This window comes from Erithacus rubecula (assembly GCF_903797595.1).
Source record: "Erithacus rubecula genome assembly, chromosome: 8".
Lineage (NCBI taxonomy): Eukaryota > Metazoa > Chordata > Aves > Passeriformes > Muscicapidae > Erithacus > Erithacus rubecula.
The window spans coordinates 22,276,488-22,299,901 of record NC_136659.1 but is presented as its reverse complement, the minus strand read 5'-3'; the positions used below and the strand labels follow the sequence as shown (position 1 = coordinate 22,299,901).

Sequence of the window (23,414 nt, the reverse complement as noted above, 5' to 3'; positions counted from 1 at the left end):
GATATTGTTCCTAGGTGGGCATGACTGTCCTTCCCACCACAGGAGCTATGGGGCCCTGGAGCTGTATGAGGGCAGATGAGAGGCAGTCCCTCCCTTCCAGTCCCTCTTGCAGAATCCTGAAAATCAGTTTCCCCAAAGCCAGCCCTATGTTAATGTGATTAGTTTTGGGGGTTGCATCACCTTGCTTGGGCTGGGGGAGTGGGTTCCAAGCCAAACCCAAATTGTAGGTCGCTGCTGAGCTCTCCTCTTGGGTCTGCCTTGTGGGGCCAAAGGCATAGTCAAGAACACACGGCAACACGGCCAATGGCCCCTGAATGGATTTTGGTGCAAACAGGCACTGCTTTAATGCAACCCCAAACTTGGACAAATGGTTCTGCAAATGAAGGTGCAGGATGCTGCTTGCTGGCATCTCACCCTGTGCTTGGCCATCCCAGAGAGGCTGGCTGCTCAGATCCAGCCTCTAGTGAGTGATTGGCAAATGTCCCAAAGCTTTCTGGGAAGAAAGGAGTGTTTCTGGGGGAGCCAGAGGGACCTGATGCCACCACACAGAACATCTCTCACTGCTTGCTTTTTTAATAGTGTTAATGCTACAGATGCTGCCAGTGCCTTTCTGCCCGGCCTGAGTTAAGCCTCACAACAGCCTTGTGAGGTAGGTGAGTGACACAGGTGGACACCAAGCAAGGGGACTTAGGCCAGCATGCAGGCTCTCTTCATCCCCTCTGACCTGGAGGTTTGGTTTGTTTATCCCAAATTCATTTCCACATACATGTTGCAAAATGCTCTCTGCTCCAGACTGACAGCAGTGAGTCAGAGAGGGCCTCTCCTAAATCACTATTCCCAGGGAAAAATCCCTTCCCACTAACACATCTGGCATTTGATTAGTTATCCAAGTCCTCTGATTTCCATGGCTGAATTCCCATGATCCAAACATGGTACAGCAACTTTCCTGCTGAGACTAATCCTGGCTCACCAGAGGAAGCTGAGAAGCTGCTCTGAGGGGCAGAGATCTTCCACGTTTCTTTCAGGACACAAACAAATGCCTTTCTTGGAGCACAGCAGTTTCACCAGTGAAGGCAGGAGCCAGCAGAACAAGCACCAATGTCAGGTAAAGTTTATGTCTTTTCACCCACGTGTGGGCAGGCTATTCCACTGAAAAACAGCTGAACAAGCACGGAGGGAGCACTGAAGAAAAATTAGGGCTCTCTTCAGGGCACAGCTATCATTCTCAGATCACTCAGCCCAGGACAGATAGTGAAGGCTCAGGCCAAGGAGGGAGAAAAAAAGAATTATTTTAGAGCATTAGGGTTGAAAATATAACAGTGTTGGAAATTTAAGCACAGAATGTTCTTGGGCAGTAGGTTAAAACAACCTCTTCAGGTCCAGGCATGGAGTAAGCAGAGTTGTTCTCAGTCAAGAAAGGGTGTAGTGCAACTTCCATGTGTTAAAGCTCAACCAGATAGATGTGTGCACTGGCAAATGCCCTCCTGGCACACACAGCCATTGATTTCCTGGGAATTTCACATTAAGTTTTTTCAAGTCCATTCTAGCACTGCTATTTTTGCATTTAGCAGAAGGAGTAACAACCAAGTGTGGGCACAAGAGGTGGGGTACAAGGCACAAACAAGTGTCAAGGAATCAGTATTGGCCAGGTGAGGCAGAGAGCTTACACTAAGCCAGGCAAAGCAGGGAGCCCTCCTGCCACCTAGGAGCGCCAGGGGAAGGTGTCTGCCTCAGCCCTGGTTGTAGGGAACAGGGAAGGAATTGAGAAGTACCAGGGATCAACACCTTTGCTCCAAGAAGCAACAAACAGGAGCAAGAGGGCAGAGGAAACAAAGGGAATAGGCTCTGGAGAAGACCCAATGACTTAATTTAATAATATTGCCCCACTTGGGGCAATGGGATCACTCTTCATGGCTTTGGATTGGGACACCATTTACATCTGTGGAGCAGCAGCAGGTGTAACTGCACCAAGTTAGTTTAAACAGCAAATCCTCATTTAAGCAATATCAGCTTGAAGATTACAGGAGGGTAGCAGTATCCAAAATACTGGGGCATGTTTTCACTTCTGGGTTGTTAGAAGTGGTAAGAGACAGTCTGGCCTTGGAGGGGGATTCTGACACGTACAGGTTACAAAGCAGAGTACTCTCTTCCGAGGTTCCCCCCATCAGCTTCAGCCTGCACAAAGGAGCTGAAAGACAGGGCAGGAGCTCCAGCTAAATATGGGCTTCCTGGAGAACCAGGAGCCAAGGTGAAGCCTTTGCCACCAGACAACTGTGACCTGCCAATCTGTTGACTGAAGCCTAACTTGGATCTCCTGGTTGGGACTGGGCAATGTCCTGTGTAATAAGGACTTGCCTGGCCAATCCCAGCAGTTGGGAAGATGCTCTGAGAAGGAATGAGGGACAGAGTAAGTGGAGCTGAGCTCCAAGATACTGCCCAGGCACAGTCCCATCACTTGGCACCACCATACTCCACTGGCTTCCAGGGAAGGTCTTGCCACACTTTGGCTCTGGCATGGCACCATGCTGGGCTCAGTCCCTTTCCTCTGTAGGTGTACACATTTCTTGGCATTTCACCTAGAGGGATGATGGCTGCAGGTCCCCAAAGCTACCTCTGTCTTCTGGGTCCTCTGAGACCACGACTAATACAATCTGTCAGGATTCTACTTCTTCAGTGCTGGTAACAGCCAGCTGCTCATGTCAGGATGCTTTACACTGCATTAACACTGTGCTTAAATCTGCACTATTTACACTGGTGACACTGCCTGTCCCAAACTGTCCCATGTGCCATCTGCCTCCTCCCTTCCACGGGGTACAGTATCTACTTGCTACTACTTAATCAGAGCCTTCATTGTTCTCCCCAGAAACAGCCCTTTTTTTCCCCACCCCAACCCCTCATCATTCCTGCTAGGAGCCACTCTCCTTCTCAAGATGGGCTTCTCGATGTCCACTGGGCCTGAACACCCCTCGCCCTCTTGGTGCTCTGGGGTAGGAACCACGCTCCTGAACTCTGGACCTCTCCCATCTTCCACAATCCCAGGGCCTATGGTGGCCCTGCCAGCTGGGGGCAGCTTTGTGGTCACTGTGGTTAAACATCAGGTTCTCCTTTTTCCTGCCCTGGGCCTCAGTCCCCTCCTCTGTGCTCCATTTCTCATGGTGCTCCTCTTTCAAGTCCACGGTTTCTGTTGCTGGTGAGGGGTCTTCATGGCACAACTCCTTTCTTTCAGCCAAGGGAGCAGCCCTGCTTCTACTGTGAGGCTTTGAAAACTCCTGGCTGTGCCGTCCAGCAGGTCTACGTTCTGGTCTCTGGCTGAAGACCCTGGGCCCCCTGGAGCCATGGAGTGGATGACAGGCTTCATCTGCTTCCTGCGAGCCACTGCACAGCTGCCTGCCCCGACCTCTGGAGCCTGGCCTCTCCCCTCTGTGCCTCTCCCTCTTGCTCAGTTGCTCTCTGGGCACAGCAGACCTCTCAGGCCGCCCAGGTTCCACCCTGGCCTCTGATGCCCCAGCTGGCTCAGGAGCCAAGGCTTGGCTGGGCGGCTGGGGCACGTCTGCAGCGCGGGCACTCACCGACAGCTCAGAGGCACTGGCTGCTTGGCCTGGATCCACGGCAGCTGGAGGCTGAAAGAAAGAAGCCACCAGTTAAGAAAAGGACAGGGGTGTCCCACAGCAGATGACAGTGCTTGGTCCTGCAGCCCAGAGTCCCCTCAGCAGCTCTCTGCCCCAGTGCCGTACCGCCTGGAGGCTGATGAAATACCGGTTCCTCTCTGCCTCGGGGTCGATGATTCCCCCTTTCTCTTGCTGTCTCTTGAAAATCAGGCGCAGTTCTTCCTGGTGCTGCAGCACCTTGGCATCTGGCCTGTATGGCTCCTGAGCAGAAGAAAGCAAGAGTAAGGGCTCTCTCAACACTAGCCTGGATAGGCAGTGGCAGGGCTGGGAGCTACTCCCCAAATCCTTTTTTGCACAGTTCCAGGAAACCTGCTTCCTTCTGCCACATTGACCAGACCTACAGAAGCATGGGAAATCCCTGGGCAGAAGTTGAGCATCTGAGTGGAGACCCACTGTTTCACTGCTTCTGCAGTGACTGCCTTGGGCCATCCTGCTGTGAGGATGGTAGCAGAAAAGCTACCATCAGGTCACTCTCCTGACCTGGTTGTGTCCTGGTGAATTCAAGGGATGTTCCCCATGGCAGAATCACCTCTCCCCCACCACATCTCCTCAACTCAGGGCTGTACAACTGAACCTGCTCTCTGTGAGCTGCCCTTTGGATGGGACATCTAGGAGGACCTGAGAGAGCATGTGCATGATTCATCCCTTACAATGTCCCAGTTGAAGCTACCCAGTGAGAGGGCACAACTGGGCAGGTGAGTCCCCATCTCTTACCAGAGGGTGCTGCGGGGGCGGCGCTGCCTTCAGAGCACAGAGGTCATAGACCAGGGTCTCCCGGCAGACAGGGCACTGCACACCAACTTCCTGTGGGGAGGCAAGAGATGATTGCAAACCCTGTCTGTGATCCAGCTCATGCACTGCCCCACAACACCACCCTGGAACTGGAACAGGGTGGTCTTCACTCTTCTGCCAAGGTAAGGAAGCCCAGAGGGGTTGCAGCAGCATGAAGCCTGGCGTCTCAACAGCTGCTGTGGAAGGTGTCTCCACATGAGGCATGCTGGAATTTATGCTCCAGCAACTGACTGCTTTCCAAAGCATCCTTGTCAACACTTATGGCTCCAACACTTACAGTTCTTAGCCTAAGATCTATTTTTTTCTGCTTCAAAGTGGAGTGTGTCATCTAGGTAGCACTGCTTGTATGAAGGAGCCTTTGATTTGTTCCATTCTCAGTTGTGCTGTTTGCTCTGCAGCTGGCAACTATTCCAACACGTGCTAAGCAGGTTTTTCACCCCAAAACACAGGTGACTGTGTTTATCTGCTACAACTGCTCACAGATCAAGGACTAGGGAAAAAGCTCTCTTTTCTAACTTCTGTGGTTCCAGAAGTCTAAAAATGCAATTCCCTTACCCCCTCACAGGCACTGACCCAGAAATCCAATAAATCAACTTTTTTTTGGAAAGGGCCCTTGGAGATAACTTAGTCTAATCTCTGCTGATTCCCCCAGGCTCCATGTTCCAAAGAGGGTGATGCAGATGTTACAAGGGTCTTTACAGGGGGCCAAGAAAGGAGGCCCCCCAGTACCTGTTTGGGGGATGGTACAAGATGCTGCTCTCTCTCCTCCTGCTGCATGAGGATCTCCTCCTCCATGTGCTGGGCATAGCGGGCCAGACAGTGGGAATGGAAGTAGTGGTAGCACTGGGTCTTTGTGAAGGCTTCTTTCTCCTGTCAAGAGAAAAGGAATCCTTTGAAGGATTTCTAAGCAGAGAGTTGTGTAACCACCCAGCTGAGCTGGGTTTTCATTTCCATGTCAGTGGTATCCATAGGGAACTAGTGCTAGTGCAACATCTGTTGGGCATCTCCATTCCCTCAGTAATTACTGGGATGCTGCTTCTTGTTTCAAATGTTAGAAACACCCCTGATGCCAAGATTTTATGACTGATTTCTCTGCATGTGTTTTTGTGTAACCAGCATTCTTCCCATCTGAAGTGTTCTCCTTCCTAGGCAAGTGCTGACTTTCCTTGCAACCCTGGTAAGGCCTGCTCCCCTGCCCCAACAGAGCTCAGCACCTGCATGGATTTGTTCTAGTCCTCCTGACCACCTGTGTGCTGAACTTCAGGAGAGGTGCAGCCAACACAGGGAAACTGAAATGCACCATCAACTAGCCCCAGGGCCTATGCTTCTTTGGAAATGCTCCAGCACCTCTCACTTCTGCAGAGGATTATCTAGAGGTCGATGGGAAGAGGAGCATGTATTGCACTAGGAAGGGCATTGTACACAATGAGAGGCAGGGGGCTGCTGGGGTGCATCTTGGTCCCAGGCTGATATCCCAGCATCAGACTTCCTGTTCTCTTGCCTCACCTCCCAGTCAGTTTCTGGGGTCAAGAGACACAAGCCTACCTGGAATCCATAGAGGCAGATTACACACTGTCCTTGAGGAATATTGTTGTCAGTGAGGATCTCCTTTCCCTTCTGTGAAAACATTAAAGCAAATGTTTTACTCACTGGCCTGCCCATGGGCTCAGAGATGTCCCACCCCTTGGGCATTCAGGGCTCAGTGTGCATGGCTTGTCACACCCAATCTCCTCATTCTCACCTCAATCAGTTCATAGAGCACCTCTGTCCCCAGCCTGGCTTCAGCAATACTTCTGAGGGTCTGGGAAATCCTACAACAAAGCAGCAGAAATCCTTAATGCAAATTTAGCTATACCTTGTCACTGTCCCACATACCTGCCATCCTGCCACGATAAGAGGAAAAAAAGAGAGCACTGGCCTTCAGACTGTGCTTGGAGCACAGTATGGGCACACATGCACACTCATATTCATGTGCTGTCCAGGCTCCTCACAAGCCAGTGCAGGGAAGCTTTTCTCATGACAGGACTTGCAGGAGCAGGTTTGCTGATTGCCTCAGCTTGAGCTCATTCAGCACCCTTTGGTTCTGGTGAATCCCTGGCTTTGTTTATCCGACAGCAGCCCCTGAGCAGGTCTGTTGGGAGCCATGTCCTCTCATACTGCTGGCAGGCAACAAGGTCTCTACACACATTCCACTGCACCAAGGACCGAAGCACAAAGGCAACAATAGGCTCCCAAAGGACTTGGATCAGTCCCAGCTCTGTCAGGGCAGGACCAGCAACTTTCAAGGCCCGGGCATTCAAATAACATTTCAGTGGGACCACAGGGGAACAACCACAAGGTGGACCCCTCTGTGTCAAATTCGGCACCAATGGCTCCTGAGAAATTTAGGACAAAGTTATTTAGGGATCTGTCCATCTGTTAACCAGACACGGGAAGCCACGTGAATTAGAGAAGGCTTGTCCATCAGTTCTGCCTCCCAGATCTCAGGAGGAAAGGACTGCCACTCACTTTTGAATTTGCTCATCTGACAGCCCCCGCGGATTCCTGATGGAGATCTCTGGAGCTTTATCGGGATACTAGAATAAAAGAGAAACACCCAAAGCACAACAAGGAAGGTGGAGAGGCCCGAGGCCAGGAAGTGCAGGGGCACGGGGTGCGCGGGCAGCCTACCTGAGGGGGTACGGAGAGCACCAGGGTGAAGCAGACGTACTGGGAGTCCTGGTCCTGCGCCGTGGCAGGGTGCAGGGTGATGCTGATCTCCCAGGGCTCCCACCTGCAGAAGGGGCACGTCGGGGTGAGGAGGGCGGCGCGGGGCCGGGCCGGGCCGGGGATGGGGAACGCGGGACGTACCTGCCCAGGCCCCGCGCCACCTGCAGCTCCTCCAGATAGATGGACTCCAGCACCTCCACCTCCGGCGGCAGCGCCCTGCGGGAACCGAGCAGGAGGGGATCAGACGGCCCCGGCGGGTGGGGGTGCGGGACAGCAGGGTGCGGGAATAGGGAAGGGTGCAGAGAGCGGGGAAGGTACGGGGCTGTTACCAGTCCGTCGCCTCTGCTCCCTCAGCGGCCGCCGCCATCTCGCCGCTCGCCCCGGAAGCGGAAGCGAGCAGCCCGTTGCCTGGAGACGCCTCGGCGGCGGGGCCGGGGCGGGAGCGGAGCGGGGCGAGTTCATCCCGCGGCGGGATTGCTGCCGCCAGGGCTCGGGGCGCGGGGCTCGGGGCGCGGGGCTTGTCCTGCCGTGGGGCGGAGGTGGGAGGGACACTCGCCCAGGGGAACGGGTGCCGGGTGCAGCCCCGCGGCAGGGGAAGCGCTGCTCCTCACTGCCCTCTTGGCCTCGGCAGCCCCGTCCCGAGCGATGGAGAACTACCACGTCCTGGAAATGATCGGCGAAGGGTCCTTTGGGCGCGTGTACAAGGGGCGGCGGAAGCACAGCGCCCAGGTGAGGGAGAGGGTTGTGTGGCCGGAGCTGGTTTCTGGTGCCTCTTGGTTTCTAAGGCTCTGCCAGGATTTTGTGGCTCGGCATTCATTCGGCTTTCTGCTGACGCTCCTGACCAGGTCCGTCTGGCACTAAGTCATCTGGATTCAAGAGGTATCGGGAACGACCTCAAGACCACAAAGCAGAGCCAGCACTAAATTTAGATCCTCTGAAACTCCCTAGACAAACACCCCACAGCTTGTGCCTGGATATTACTAGGATGAATGTGTTTTCCTCTTATCAAGGTTGAACTTCCCCTCTGTTTCAATTTGTAATCCCTGTGTTGTCCTCCCACGTGCTTCAGTCCCCTCACCATCATGGGTCTCTCTGCTGTACCCATTCCAGCCTATTTATGTTTTTTTGGGCCAAATACCTGGCCACAATATTCCCAACATGGTGCAACAAGATTAGAAATAAAGGTCAATAATCATTTTGCTGCAGTTCCTGCCTGTTGATACAGCCCAGGGTGCTGCTAGTGTTCCTCATTTCCAGGGCACACTGCTGGCTCATAGCAGGCCTGCTGTTCACCAGCATCTTGAGGTCCTGTCCCATGTTTCTGAAGTCCTGTTTTTTCCTGTGTTCACTGATTAATTTCTTTGCTTTAAATGCCAGAGTGAAAAGAAGTGTGAGCACCAGTATTGATGTGCAAGGGCGTGGGGAGAGCCCTAGGTCCAAGGGGCCCAGTGAACAAATGTCTCATTGTTCTATTGTCTGTTCAGCTGGAAAGTACTGAATCTTGTTTGGGTTAAAAGCAGCCTTTGCCAGGGAGAGCCTGAACAGGAATATGGATTGATCCCAGATTTTCCTGCTTTGAAAGGTGGTGGCCTTGAAGTTCATCCCAAAGGTGGGGAGGTCTGAGAAGGAGCTGAAGAACCTGCAGCGGGAAATTGAGATTGTGAGAGATCTCCATCACCCCAACATCATCCAGATGCTTGACAGCTTTGAGACTGCTAAGGAGGTGAAGGGGACAACTCCAGGCAAAGGCTTTTGCTTGATGTGGGCAGGGGAACAAGGGCTGTCCCCTGCTGTTGCAGGGACATCTTTCTCAGGAGATGCTGATGACTTCATCCCAAGGTCTGGTTAGTGTTTTCCAGACACTTCATTCTGGGTTTGTCCTGTCCTTCCCTTTTCCTTTGTTTCTGCTGGCTGTCTGAGATATGGACAGCTACAAGACCTTTGCCAAGTGCCAGGTCCTTGCTGCAGTGCAGCCATGGGAGCTCTCTTCCCTCCAAGTCTCAGCCTAAACTGATGGACTTTACATGATGACACCCCAACACCTCTCTCAGATTTCTTACTCTGCTCTGTCCTGGTCCCCAGGGCCTGATCTCACCATGTTGCTCTTCTCTCCAGGTGGTGGTAGTGACTGACTACGCAGAGGGAGAGCTCTTCCAGATCCTGGAGGATGATGGGAGTTTGCCTGAGGACCAGGTGTCTATCATGGCAGTGGCCATGCAGTGTTTGCTGCAGGCTGGAGAAAACAGGACTTGTGTGCCTGCAGGCAGAGGGTCTCTCTCTGCTGTGAGCCAGGAGATGACAGAAGGATGAGGGTGCTTTACCTGGCAGAGCTTCTGAAAAGGATGGAGAAGGAGCCAGGTTGGCACTGTGGGACAGTGGGGTCCTGCAGAGACCTCAGTTTCTCTGTTACCTTTACAAGGGCCACTGCCCCAGCCTGCTTCCTTGGCTATTGGCCCACTCCAAGAAACTGCTGGCCCACAGCTGAGTTGGTCCCTGCCCCAAACAGGACAAAAGTAGCAGCAGTGTGGGAGCCAGGCCGTAAGGGACCTGTCCCCACCGTGGTGTGCCAGCGGATGGCACTTGTGTGACACAGGGTGAGGCTTCTGTGTCTCTGACAGGTCCAGACCATAGCTGCCCAACTCATCTCTGCTCTCTACTACCTGCACTCCCACCGCATCCTGCACCGGGACATGAAACCTCAGAACATCCTGCTGGGCAAAGATGGTGTTGTCAAGCTCTGTGACTTTGGGTGAGTGCTAAGGGCCAACTTGAGGGGGATGCTTGGCCCTGAGCAGCCAAGGGGTTTCCTGGATGCTGTAAAGGAGGACTGGGGGAGTGCAGAAGGGGGCCTGGATTCTTAAGCAGAGAGGGGAGATTTTGTTCTCCAGAGGTTAAGAAGTATTGGTAAACTCAGGGAACTCCCTGAGAGCTGCAACAGATATTTCAGCATGAAGTTGTGATCTGTGCTTTGCTCTGAGCAGGTTTGCCCGTGCCATGAGCATCCACACCATGGTGCTGACGTCCATCAAGGGCACCCCGCTGTACATGTCCCCTGAGCTGGTGGAAGAACGGCCGTATGACCACAGCAGACCTGTGGTCTGTGGGCTGCATCTTGTACGAGCTGTTTGTGGGCACTCCTCCCTTCTACACCAACAGCATCTTCCAGCTTGTCAGCCTCATCATCAAGGACCCTGTCAAATGGCCTGTGAACATGAGCCCAGTGTTCAAGGTAAGGGCCGAGGTTCTGTCTGCAGGGTGAGATCTGTTAATGCAGTTTTGGCCTTGCCTGCTGCCTTGGTGGGTCACTCTTAGCTTTTATGTCCCCTAACAGGGACTTCAGAAAACAGGAAAACAGTGAGAGCTGGACCTCCTGGAAGGGGAATCCTTATCACTGTTACCAAATGTCTGCTGTCCATAAGCTGGGACACTGGGTCCAGCAGCAGAGGAGTGATTTATATGGGAAATGTCTTCCCATTTGCCCTAAACAGTAGAGCTACTTGTTTTCCAGAGCTAGACAGGAAAGGCAGGCCTCCTCAGTGGGGGGAGACTGGTGGGTACATTATGCTCACTGGTGGGTGCTGAACATGTGTCAGTGATCCTGCTGCTCTGCAGAGCTTCCTTCAGGGATTACTAATGAAGGACCCCCACCAGCGCCTCTCATGGCCAGAGCTACTTTCTCACCCCTTCATTGCTGGACGGGTTACTGGTGAGTATTTATTCCTTTTCCAAAACTGTCTATGTCTGTTTCCTTCTACTACTGTCTGAAGACTGGGAGGACCTCCCTGCCCTACTGTTTTTACTATCCTGGTCTATGCCTCTCTCTCCCAGTTTTTTCTAAGCACTTACTCCTAGCTCCTGCTCCTGGTCTTGCTCTGAGTCCCTGATGATTCCCCTGGGATCTCAAGAGTGATCACTCTCTCTGTGTCCCAAGGGAGAGCTGCTGCTGAAGTTCTCCTCTTGCCTCCCCAGTGATTGATGACACAGAAGAGCATGGGATTTCAAACCCCTTCACCACTAAGCTGACACCAGAGCTGCAGGCCCTGAAGGAGCAGCAAGTCCATTCCATGGCCCCCAGGAGCAGCCAGTCCAGGATCCTGAGAAAGGCCCAACAGAAGATGGTTGAAGTGACACAGAAAAAGGTGAAGAAAAGTGCAGGGTTCCCCTGGGTATGTCTCACAGTCAAGGCAAAGGAGGGGTACTGAAATGGGTCCTGGTGGGAAACACAAGTGTACATGGGTCAGGCTGGAGTGTCAGCAACACACAAGGCAGGATGTGAGGTGCTCATGATGGTGGAGTTTAGGGGACTCATCTGGCTGAGTAGCACTCCCCTGACCAGACTTCTCTGCCATCACCAGGGCCAGCTGAAGGCAGGTGATGCATCTATGAAAGATTCTGTCGATAGACATCTCACACACAGACCCAGAGCAGCATCACAGAAGGCAGCCCCTGAGGAGAGGGAGCCACTGGCTGCCTCCAATGAGAAGAATCCATGTCTCCTGCAAGGAGAGAGCAGCACAGCAGAGTGGGAGTTTGAGGAGTCTCCTCCCAGTCCAGGGTGAGGGAGGCAGAGGCTGGGACAGGAGGAAAAGGAAAAGGAATGGTCTTTCACTGACTGTACTGTTTCCTTGGCCAGGCAACACAGCCTCTCTCAAGACTATGAGTGGGAGTCTCCTGGAGCAGGTTCCCCTCCACAGGCTGGTGCTGGCAGGGCAGAGCCCTGGACCAGGCACAGCATTGAGGCCGTGGACCTGGAGAGTGAGGTAAGATGGTGTCTTGAGTGAGGACAGCAGGGCCCAGTCACCAGGGGCTGGTACAGAGACCCTGGGGTTGGCAGGTGGCAGACCCTGCCCCAGGTGGCACCAGTCCTCTCTCCTCCTGGCTAGGAGCTGGAGAGCGATGAGGAGTGGCAGCAGCTGATTGAGGACACTGAACCCTCAGCCACGCAGCTGAGTGTGACTCTGAGCCTCCTGAGAGACCCGGCCTTCCAGCACCGTGTCCAGGACCGCCTGGCAGACTCTGCTCAGCAGGTAAGTGATGACTGGCCCAGGCAGCTGAGGCTGGAGATTTGGATGCTGCCTTCTTCATCAGGATTAGGTTGGAAATGTGGAGAGTCCTCAGTCCAGCCAACAAAAAGATCCTCTGCTTCTCCACAAGATCCTTTGCTTCTCAGCCAAGTGCACAAGCTCTTGGCTTACCATCTGCTACTCTGCTGTCCCCTGCTGAATGGATCAAAGGGCTGCTCCATGGCTGGTGGAGGCACCAAAACTACTGCTCATTATGAGCTCTTATGGCTTCTCTGTGCCCAGGTGCTGGAGGGGATGCTGGAGGGAGCCTCCCGTCTTCGTTCTGTTCTTCATGTTATGGGCAACCTCCTGTCCACCCAGTATGATGCTGAGCTACTGGCCCACTTCTGCCAAGAGCTGAATGTGCCTCTGTCCCTCCTGTGTCTAGCCAAGCAGATCCTGGAAAATGGTGTCACTAAGCAGGTGGGTGTAAAACCCCAGAGAAATATGGGTGCCTTCCAGCCCTGCAGAATCCTGCTGGATCTGGCTCACAGGTTCTTCTTCCAGGAACCCTTGAGAAGGGGGAGGTTCTGGTAGGGAAGGATCCTGTTGTAGTGGTGTGGGGATGGCCATCAGACAACCCCCCTTTGTGGTTTCTTTCTGGATTCTGCAGCAGCCCTGGTGTATTGCTGTGCTGATAGACATCCTCATGGTGACCAAGAGTTTGTTTCAGCATGAATGCAGCCTGGAGGAGAGTGGGCAAAAGGACAGGTAGGGACAACCTCCTGTTCCCTGAGGTCTCTCCACCTACTTTGGGGACCCAGCAGTAGGTGGAAGGGTGTTCATACTGGAGTTGTCTCTGTTGGGGGACATCATGGTCTAAGCACTTCATGCCATATTGCTGTGCTCACAGAGAAGCACTTTCCTTGAATGGGACTAATTAAAGGAAAGGCACACTAGACAAGTTGATAAGTTGACAACAGTTGACTGTGCTGCCTGCTGACAGCAGCTCACAGTGTGAGTGTGTGCTGCCTGCTCCAGTAGCCAGGGCCATGTGGGCCTGTCCTCACAGCAAGGGGCCATGTTTCTCTGAACTCATTTGCCCCTGCTGCCCCCTCAGCCTGCAGGAGAGTGCTGACTGCTTCCTGGCCCTGCTGCCAGAGCTGCTGGCTGTGCCAGTCGACAGTGAGATGAGACTCTGCCAGCAAAGCCTCCTGGTAAGGGTGCCCCCAGATCCCTCCTCCACACCCTCTGCCCCCAGGGACAGAAGCTATGGGGTTGTTTGTGTATGTTGGTCCCTGAAATTCCAGCTCAAGTCGTTCTCCCAGCTCTGCTGTCCTCCCACAGCTTCCTCCTGTACTGTCCTTCTCTTCCCTCTCAAACTCAGTTTGCAGTGATGGCAACCTCTGTGTCTTCTCCAGTGCTTCACCCAGCTCTGTGAGAGCCTGGACACAGCAGATCCCTCTGTCTCTGCACACTTCTACACCAGGCTGCAAGAGGAGCATCAGCCCCTGCTGAATAGACTTCTTCAGGGATCCATCTCAGAGCAGCCTACTCTTCGAGGTAGCAGTGGTAGCAGCTCATCACCTCTTCCTGGGGTTTCTTCTCCTTCCTGCCCTTGGTCTCCATCAGAGCACTGACAGCCATTGTAGTGCTGTTGCCCAGAAGAGGTGGCTGAAACTTATCTGTCCAGACCCCTGCTAACTTGGGCTCTCCCCCCTCAATCTCAGATCTCACCCTTCTCATGTCACAAGCCTGACTTTTTCTCTCTTGCCATCTGACCCCATCTTGCTGCCCCTCAGCACCTTTAGCACAATGACTCCAAAGCTCTGTCCCTGTGCAGGTGCAGCAGGGGAGGGCCAGTCAGCCCATGACCAGAGCCCATGTGTGGCAGACCTCTTCCTGGCTGCACTGGCTGCTGCATGCAGCATCCCCCTGGAGAGAAACAGCTGTCGAGAAGCCAAGCAGCAGGTCAGACCAGCTCTCTGTACAGGGTGAAGAGGTGTGGTCTCCACAGGGGCAGCAGCCCTTTCTAGGAGGATCTCTTTCTCAACAGTAGAGTGGAGGGCTGGTATCTTCAGGCTTTATTGGCTGAAGGGCTCATATTTGTGGGCTGCACCTTCCCAGCCAACAGCTGACCTTAGGAACGTAAGGATTCTTGAATCAATTAAGAGACTCAAACTTTGGATCTGAACTGTGAGACGGGATTAGTAAAGAACTAGGCAATGCATGGAAAACATAACGAATTCTTTTATTACAGTGATATGAACTGTTGGAAATCTGAAATTGAAGGCATAATAAGAGGGAAAACAGTTATCAGTTTACATTTGATTCTTTAAGTCTGAGTCAAGGAGGAAAGCAGAGGAGGAATCTTACCTTATAACTGTGCATCAAAGCCATGCTAGGTCATGCAGATAGGCATCCCTTAGTAGACACAGGCAAGATGTAGGAAGCAGATGCTTTTTTTCATTAAATTGTTGCTAGCATTAAACTCCTGTAGTCTGTGCAGTGCTTCAGGTGCCCAGAGTGCTGATTTCTGGTTGATTTCTGCAGGTTGCTTACACAGTAGCTGAACAGCTCATGGAAGGAGAGAATCAGCAGCTTGCAAGACTGCTGGGGAGGCTGGAGTACCCAGGCTGCTTCTTGAATGCCCTGAAGGTAATGTCCCTGTTTTTTTATCTGTCTCTGCTCAGAGGTGCCTGGGCTTTTGCTCTAGAATTAGGAACATAGGGAAGAGGGAGCTGTGGGCTTAGCCCTCAGTGACTCCCATCTGCCTGGTGTCAGTTGTTGAACAAATGGGATGGAACCTGTCTACAGGGGCTGGTAGGCATCTCTCCCCTCTGCCTTGCAGATCCTCTATGCTGGCTGCCATGCCTGCCCGAACCTGTGCCAGCACCTGGGAAGGAGCCAACCACTGTGGGGCTCCCTCATGCAGCTCTTAAAGGCTGAGGTAGGACTGACCACAGCCCTGGTGAGGGGTAGGAGTGTGGGCAAGCAGGATATAGTCCACAGCTGGTCTGCAGGTTATGGTTAATAAATGAGGTTTGTTTTGAGAAGTATTCTCTGACCAAGGCTGTTGTGGAGACCAAGAGGAGAAGAAAGGAAAGTGAAGATAACTAGGAAAAATACCCCACAGCTGTGGAAAGTATTTTTAGAAAGGTTCTGGGAAGAATAGGGGTGGTAAAACCTTCTGCCAATGAATATTAGGTTGACTAATATAAACTGGGTAAATTATATAAAAGATGGTGCATTGTTGTAATAAACAGATATTAGCCTTTTGAAGTATAGTGTGCATTTTGTGTGCCTCTCTAGCGACAGCAGGATGCATTCCTCAGAACACTGATGAATCTGTGGGGGGGTAGGAATTTAGGGGAGTTTAATCTGAAGAGTGCAGTTCTCCTCTGGGGTCCAGAAACACCTCCTTTTCTCCTGCTATGACTCCTGTTCCTTTGGTAGGTCCCTGTGGTGGAGGTGACCCAGAAGGCAGCCTGTGAAGCCTCTCTGAACCTGCTGACCCTGCTGACCCTGCAGCTTCAAGCATCCTCTCCCAGGTAGGCACATGCTTTCACTCATGGGTGGGAGAGGAACATGCTCTGCCCTGAACAGCCCTCTGTCCTGCACACTGCCCAGAGCTGGGAACCTGGTCCCACTGATCCCTCTGATCCAGACATACCAGCAGAATTCTGGGCAGTGTGGGTGGGTGCTAGGGATGTGATAAAGATGACCCAGTGCAGACAGGGAGGTGCTGTGAACCAGGGCTCTTCCTGAAATGCAGCTGCTTCCCAGTCTTGTGGGTATTTGGATGCTGCTGTTCTGCATGATATGAAGCTCTGGGAACATAGTGCTTCTCTCCTGCTCCCTGCATTTCAGGCATGAGGAGGTAGTTACCCTGGCTGTGGATCTCATCTCCCAGTCTCCTGTTGTGTCCCTTGTGGTAAGCCAACCCCCCTGCCAGACCCACTACTGAGAGCCTTGCAGAACCCTGCATCCCATTTGGGCCTTACTGTTCCTCACTCAGGATGGGATGAGGCTGAGGGATGAAGGGTGTATAGTGACCAAACAGATGGGAAAGTCCTAAAGGTGCTGAACTCTTCTTGTCCCACAGGGTGCTGCAGCATTTCTCCTGGCACAGCTCAGTCAGCATGGGGTGGCTTTGGAGCTCAAGAGAGAAAAGATCCTACCAGTGGTAACAAATGCACTGACAGCACCTGCTGAGGTATGGGATGGGGACAGAAAAGCTGGGGACCCATGCCTACCCCACTGTGGAGGTGTGAAAGATGGGCTCAGAAGGGTGCAAGTGTGATGCTGCTGCCCTCAAGCCCAGCACCCAGCTCCAGACTGTCTCCCACTCTCTTATAGCTGCAGCTCCCCCTGCCAATGGGTTCTGGTCTCTATGATGGGCTCTTTTTCCTCCTGCTGAAACTCCTTGAACAGGTACCAGTCTGGCTGTCTCCTTTGCCTGGTCCCTTCCAAAAGGTGTGGTGGCAAAAAGGCTTGAATGCAGATTGGTAATGGGGCTGAGGGAAACCAGGGAACTGTGCAGTTTTGGCTGAGCTGTGCAACTCCATGATAATCACCCTACGTCCCTGCAGGGCTGATGGGAGAGTTGTGGACAGGGAGGGGTGATCCATGGGCACACTGGAGTGAAGGAGGGCAGAGATGCCCTGGGACTTACACTATTGAAAGGTGCAACAGGACCCCTGGCCCATGTCTGTCTAGCCCTGACTTTCACAGGACCGTGGGACTGGCAGAACCATGTATCAGAACCCTGGGGAGCCATGGAGGACCATGAAGGCCGCTGACATCTGCCGTCTCTGCCTTTAGGATGGAGTGGTCTTGGGGAGGGGCTTTGCTTCCTCAGAGCTATGGAGCCTGGTCTGGCATTGTGTTGCTGTGGTGCTCATGTGGGCACCAACAGGGCAGCGCTGGAGGGAGACCCACCCCCAGGTGCTGGTCACCCCATGGCAGAGCCAGACTGGAACCTCCTCTCCCCTCAAGGTAGGAGCTGTGGCACAGCAGGGCATCTGCTCTGGACCCTGCTTCACGTCCTGCCCTCAAACTTGCCCATGTCTGTCCCTGTCCACATCTGTTCCCTGAGACCAGGGGATTCAGGTAGTTTTTCTTGAGGATTGCAGTGTCTTCTGGGGAGAGATGGCTGGGCTGGCCCATGCTGTGCCCAGTTGGCAGCAGCTCAGCTGAGCTGGCTGTGGAGGAAAAAAAAGGGTGTACTGCAGGGAATGTCTTCTCTGGCAGGTGTGACCACCTGGGTGGAGATTTTCTGGTTTTGGGCAGGGAATCACAGAATCCACCCTGGAGCAGCTTGAGGCAGCACAGAGAGAAGTGAAAGGCTTTACAGCCTTCTCTAGCTTTGCCCCTCTGTCTGCTGTTTACCCTGCAGGAACCCTGTTATTCCTCAGCCTGGCCCTCAGAGTCTTCACTCGTGAGTCCCACCAGTGTCTGTTTCAGCTCACCCAGTCCCAAGGTGTCCTCATGGTGACACTGAAGAGACTGCTGTCCTCTAGCTTCTTGGAATGCCTGGAACAGATGTGAGTTGTAGCAAGGGCTGAAGTGGGCAGAGCTCAGCTGCTGAATGGGTCATGGACATGAGCACATCAAGGGCTGAAAAGTTCCTGACCTGGGACTTGCAGAGCCTCTCCTTACTGCTTGGGAATGCCCTTTGCCCCTTGGCCTGGGGCCCTCTCTTTTAACCCCTCTCTTTCACAAATTCAGGCAAGCAGGAAAGGATGGGAGCCCTGAGGTTGTCCCAGATGTGGTCATCCAGGTGTGCCAGCTCCTCTCTTTCCCTTTTGCTCTGGATGTGGATAAAGACACCTTAGCACTGATCACGGAGGCTGTGAGAGATACCCAGATCCCTGCACAGCTGCTGCAGGTACTCTTTGAGCCCTGTGTTCCTCCTTGCCCCCATGCTGTGCTGGGACCTTGAAGTCCCCAGTGCATGGCACCACTTCACATCATGTTGGCAGTCCAGTCCAGACAAGGATGTCATTTGGGTGCTATGCAGCCCTGGAGAAGCCTGACTGGCTGCTCAGCTTGTGCTGACCTGCTGGCTGCCTTCAGCTGCTTGCTCTCGGCTCACACGTGAGTGCAGTGCACTCAGCAGTGCTGTCTGTCCTTTTGCCTTAGGTCTGCGCTTGCCATCTGCCCTTCTCATTCACCGAGCTCCCCATGGGCCTCTTGTGCCAACTTGTGGTGTCTGATACACAGGTCATAGACCAAGTGGTGAAGGAAGCTGCTGCCTCGGAGCACATTGTTGCCTTCTTGAAGTCTGTCTTGTTCTCAGACAATGTCATACTCACAAGTGACCTCCTGTCTCTCTTGGCCCACATGGCCCGGGTCTGTTCAGAGCACCTGCCCTTTCTCCAGACGATCCTAAAGGACTCAGATCTGGTTGACCAGCCACTGACCTACCTGCTCAGCCACAAGCAACACCTGATACGGGCCAGAACCTGCAACTTGCTGGGCAACCTGCTCCGGCACAGCTTTTCCCCAGCGCTGCAGAGCCAGCCGGGCTGGCTGGAGAGGCTGCTGGAGTGCCTGTCGGACCCGGAGAGCAGCGTGCGCAGGGCAGCCGCCTTTGCAGTGGGCAATGCCGCCTGCCACGCGTCCTGCCCTGCGGGGACCCTGGCCAGGGCCGTGCCCACGCTGACCCGGCTGCTGAGCGACACACAGGCCAAGACGTGCTGCAACGCGGCCCTGGCCCTCAGCAACCTGGGCCAGCGCGGGGCGGAGCTGCGGGATCTGCTGATCCACAGCAGGGCCCCCGACCTCCTGCTGCAGGTGACCTGCCAGGACCCGCGGAAGATCGTGCGGGAGGGAGCCCTCGAGGCGCTGCACGCCCTCAGCCAACACCCCGAGATCCAGCAGGTACTGCACGGGGACCTCGGCTCCTTTGGGGGACCTGATGGAGTTGTGGGGACAAGGGACAAGCTGGTGGGTGACTCCTGTCCTTCTCTCGGCTGTGCAGGTCCTGCTGTCCCTCAAAGCCACCGAGAAGCTGGCTGCGCTAGCCGGTGTCAGTCCCCAGTCGCCTTCTGCCCGGCACTGCGGGCTGCTCCTCCGCCGCCTCGCAGCTCTGCCCAGCCAGCTGTCGCCGCATCTCGGCGCTGAGCGGTGACGCCCGGCCATCCCGGGACGCTACCGACCCTTCCTTCGCCCTCCTCAGGCTCAAGTCCGACCTTCCCTGGAGCCCGCGCTGTGCGCCTGAGGGGGACTCTACCCGGCTGTGTTTACCCGGGGTGCCCCCCGGGGAAGCCTTCCCTTTGAAAAATGCCCGTTCCTTCTGTAACCGCGCGTTTCCCGACGGCTGCGGGAGCCGTGCCCGCGCCGCCGCGCCGCCAGGGGGCAGCACACCCCGCGGCGCGGTGGCTGCCGGGAGCTGTAGTCACGTGGGCCCGCCGGCTCCCCATGGTAACGGCGGCGGCGGGTCCGGCGGGCCTGGGCGGGTGGTGAGTATGGTGGCCTTGCCGCCCTCCGCAGAAGGCCTTGCTCCCCGTGTGTCTCCCCAGGTTCACCGTCAGAGTTCCCCCATTGGGGCGTTGGGCCCTGGCCCCCCCAGCTGCTTCCCCGCCCCATAGCCGTGCCCGGGCCCCGGGGAGCACTCGCTCCACCCCGGGCCTCCTGGCGGGGCTCGCCATGCTCTTGCCCTGTGACCCCGTGGGGCTGGGGAAGAGACACGCTGGGGTCGCGGCCTGGGCGGCGCTCGGATACCTGGATAGAGCATTTTGGTAGCACCTTTGGCTTCAAAGGCTTTCACTTGGAGAAATGAGACACAGAGCGTGTTCCCCGGGTGAGCGGCAGGGAGGAAGGGCTGGCTCCTCAGCCACCCACGGCCCCAGGGAGCCTCTCCAACCCTACTTGGAGAATTAGGATTACCTGGGGTTGACCAGGCCCAAGTGGAGATCTTGGTTGCCCCCCTTTCATTTGGGTCTTGCTTGGCTGCTCTTGTAAAAAGGAGCCGTTGAGTCTGAAAGATGGAACGCAGAGCTGAGTTGAGACAAGCCTGGAGTATTTCCTCAGTGCCTCCAGGATTTGGGCAGGGAGTGAGGAGGGAAGGTGTGGGGAAACCCTATGGCACTGTGCCAGCCTGCTGTGGAGGCTGTGCAGCTGGCTGTGGATGGCTCACGGCAGGCAGAGTTCAGCCCCACAGCTGCACGTCAAACCCCTGCCTACACCACTCACTGAGGCTTGTCTGTCTTATTGTGGTGTACTCATGGAATGGGCCCATGACATCTGGTGATTCCCGGATAGTTTGGGGGAATTTACAATGGATTGTTGGCGTTATTATAGTTTTAGAGAATAACATTTCCACAATTGTTACTGTTTGTACCCAGCAAGATAGTAGCATTTGTCTGTCCTTTCGTTGCTCTCTTGCTGCAGTTTTGTGTTAGGTGAAGTTCGTTGATGACAATTGCCCCCTCCCACACCTCAGTCAAACGGTGCTTCTCAGCACAGCAGGGATCACATTTCAAGCAGGAGCTGAGGGGACAAATGTCCTATCCCCACATAACAGTGCCTGTGTGAAGATGGCAGATCACTGACACAGGCTGGGGGCTTTGGCTGCTAGCCTGGCTGGGTGCTGCTCCTTGACATTTCCCAGGTTCCTGCTGTGCATCAAATCCGGGAGTATTTGGCAGCTTCTCACCTTGAGTCTGTTTCTTCTCCACTCCTGAGCCCTGAGAGATTGCTGTATGGAGTGGGGGTTTTGCAGTGCCTTCAGAAGAATTTTTCCCAGCCCTCTCAGGACATGGAAGAGTCCAGAGCACATACTGAAGGACAAATCTGGGAACCTTTTCTTCCAATTGCAGATGTGTTTCAGTAAAAAGTATCAAGAGCAGACGATGGACTAAGAAATTATGTGTTTTGAACTAACTGGGAAGTTCTTGTCTCCTTGCTATGTATTGATATATTATACTCATTTCACTCACTCCAAATCTTTCACTTTTATTTTTCTACTACAAGCCAGTCTGTCTAAGACCAGCTGGAGCTCTGCTGACTGCCCTCAGATCCTACACTGGTGGCCAAACTCTTCCCAGGTCTTGCCATGTAATTCTCCTGTATCTTCCACCATGAAGCTCAATTGAAAATGCTGTCCTTTCAGTTTGGATCTTCTGGAATGGGCTGCAGACCTCCCTGGTGAAAGGCTGTTAAACACCTCATGGTTTAGCTTGTTGCTTTTAACCCAAACTTGTTTCTCTACTCTTGTTTATGCTGCAGTACAACAGCTTCTGTTGCCCACATGATGAAAAAGTACAAATTGGGTGGGAGCAAGGGCAGGCACTTGCCAACTTCACTGCTGGGGAAACAGAGCTACATGATCTGCTGTCATTGCACTACTTCTGCTTCAGGGCCTGGGGAATCTGCCAGGGAGAAAAGCTGATATCCTTTGATAGGGATAGGGTCTCCATGCTCTGCCCTTTGCTGTAGCCCCTGCACTCTCTGGTCAAAGCCTCTCCTGGGGTGAGCAATGAGCCAGCCCTTTATTTTAGGTGTCCCTGATACACTCAAGCCAATGTCTTTAGAGTGGTGGGGAATTCCCTTGTGAAGTCAAACACATGAGCCTTCAGTCCCCAGCCCACCCTGTGTGTGCATGGAGGGAGGCATTTCCTGCAGTGCAGGTAGTGACTGGATTGCTGCTCTCCCATGGCTTGGTCCATCATCCTGCTGTCCCTGAGGTCTGCCTCCACCTTGGGAACAGGAACACACACCTGAGCTACTCTATTTCTCTTGCAGGGCAGTGCTCTGCTTAGGTAAAGGGTCATTTGGGGCAGCCATGCACTCCTTATACTTCCTCTATTCAGTGTGGAGTGGAGTTCAGCACCACAGCTGATGAATGGAAATGTCCAGCCCTGGCATAAATGTAATCCTGGGATGCAGGTGGAATTTGCTGATGCATCCTCACAGAGGTTGATTTTTTTACTCGTATTTTTTTGTTTTTTGATCTGAGTGGCCAAGCAAAAACTTGATGTCTCAATTAGGACAGAAATTGGTTGTCATCCTCTGGATTTGCACACAAAGTGTGGTTCTGCAAGGATGATACTGAACCTGAGAGGGAACAGTGGTGCTTAACTGTGTGGCAAAGCAGCACGCCAGGCTGTTGTACTCAGCAGCATTTCTGTGGTGGCCAAGCTGGCTCTGATCTGTGATGTCCTCATGGACAAATTGTGGCCAGCAACACCCTCTGCTCTTCAGCTGGAGCTTGCTGGTGTCCTCAGGTGCTTTGGCTTGGTGTGTGACTGACCTTGAGGCCACTTGTTTCTTGGAGCTGATGTAGGGGAGGGAAGGGTATTTCCATGCTGTTGAAACACAGGTTGTACCTAGCTATCAGCTGTTGGAGCAGTTTTAGGTACTCAGTTGGTTTCAGATCAATGTTTTTGATCTTCTTCAAGGTTCTAAATTTTTTGAAGGGATACAAACCCTTATTTGGAAATGTATATTGGTTTTTAAATCTGTTTGTTTTGCATTGTTAACTTGCTTGTTCAAGCTTTAATCAGAAGTCCCAGAGCTGTGAGTGAGGAACTTGGTGTGAACTCACGTCTCATTTAGAAAAAGATGTTATCCTTTTTAATAACAAAGAACAGAACAGAATATGCACCCTGCACCCTGCAATGGCATAAAAAACAATAGCAATTGCAGTTGTCTAATTTCTCCTCCTTGTGACTTCAGGCTGTGTGTGGCTGACAACACATTATCAGGTCAGCTTGTGGTGCATACATTTACAAGCTCTTGTTATTTTAAGTGTGTCACCAAGCTGCACTTAAAATAACCTCCACATCCAAACTCCTCTAACAGTGGGATGATGTGAACACCCGGGCTCTTAAGGTCTTGACCTTTCCTGTTTGGAACAGGACTGTGAGGAGCTGCCACGCTGCCATTAGAGGAGCACATGCTGCAGTGGGGCTCAGGCTGGAAGAAAGGATTTTGACTATTGTGTGCAGAGGCTGGGACACGTGTTCACCTGTGCTCTTGTGATGTGACATTTGTACAGGCTGAAGCAGTGCTCTGACTGACCTCCCAACACTTGTGAGCAAGCTGTGTGGCAATAAAAGGTGCTGGCAGAATAAAGTGTAAGCAAGTCCAGCTGTACAGTCACTCCAACAGTGACAGCTTTGGCCTCTGTGTCAAAGTCCAAGCCAAAATCTATTAATTACTTGGTTGGGTTTGAGTTCCAGCCTGGCCAGTTCACCAGCTAGTTTCCCTAGCTCATGCTTCTACAATAAAATTT

At 53.4% G+C, this 23,414-nt stretch overlaps 3 protein-coding genes across 5 annotated transcripts in view; 2 read left to right on the top strand and 1 right to left on the bottom strand.

Annotated features, from left to right (window-relative positions):
• Positions 1 to 555: 555 nt before the first annotated feature.
• Positions 556 to 7,557, bottom strand: RNF25 (ring finger protein 25). The gene is made up of 10 exons (XM_079310663.1): positions 7,499 to 7,557; positions 7,311 to 7,385; positions 7,131 to 7,233; positions 6,969 to 7,036; positions 6,202 to 6,271; positions 6,006 to 6,077; positions 5,190 to 5,330; positions 4,383 to 4,472; positions 3,735 to 3,869; positions 556 to 3,620 (listed from the first exon to the last, which is right to left on the bottom strand). The coding sequence occupies exons 1-10, from the start codon at positions 7,534 to 7,536 to the stop codon at positions 2,907 to 2,909; spliced, it is 1,506 nt and encodes a 501-aa protein (XP_079166789.1). The 5' UTR covers positions 7,537 to 7,557; the 3' UTR covers positions 556 to 2,906.
• A 156-nt stretch (positions 7,558 to 7,713) lies between these two features.
• Positions 7,714 to 22,708, top strand: STK36 (serine/threonine kinase 36). Its single transcript, XM_079311603.1, is given in 28 exon segments — positions 7,714 to 7,898; positions 8,752 to 8,892; positions 9,285 to 9,362; positions 9,788 to 9,918; positions 10,151 to 10,252; positions 10,254 to 10,398; positions 10,782 to 10,875; positions 11,139 to 11,308; positions 11,525 to 11,724; positions 11,803 to 11,929; positions 12,053 to 12,196; positions 12,476 to 12,655; positions 12,846 to 12,943; positions 13,293 to 13,389; positions 13,594 to 13,735; positions 14,016 to 14,143; positions 14,726 to 14,830; positions 15,024 to 15,122; positions 15,629 to 15,723; positions 16,043 to 16,106; positions 16,278 to 16,388; positions 16,532 to 16,606; positions 16,997 to 17,072; positions 17,075 to 17,170; positions 17,571 to 17,718; positions 17,903 to 18,062; positions 18,317 to 19,057; positions 19,158 to 22,708. Coding segments are annotated over 28 exon segments (3,981 nt in total). The 5' UTR covers positions 7,714 to 7,814; the 3' UTR covers positions 19,308 to 22,708.
• TTLL4 (tubulin tyrosine ligase like 4) overlaps positions 19,340 to 23,414 on the top strand; it is a 26,281-nt gene continuing 22,206 nt past the window's right edge. For 2 of the 3 annotated variants that reach the window (XM_079311606.1, XM_079311604.1), the window contains exon 1: positions 19,341 to 19,638. The gene's annotated coding sequence lies outside the window, so the exon portion shown is untranslated. Of the gene's footprint in view, positions 19,639 to 23,414 lie in introns of all 3 variants that reach the window. The other variant, XM_079311607.1, reaches the window with a different exon arrangement.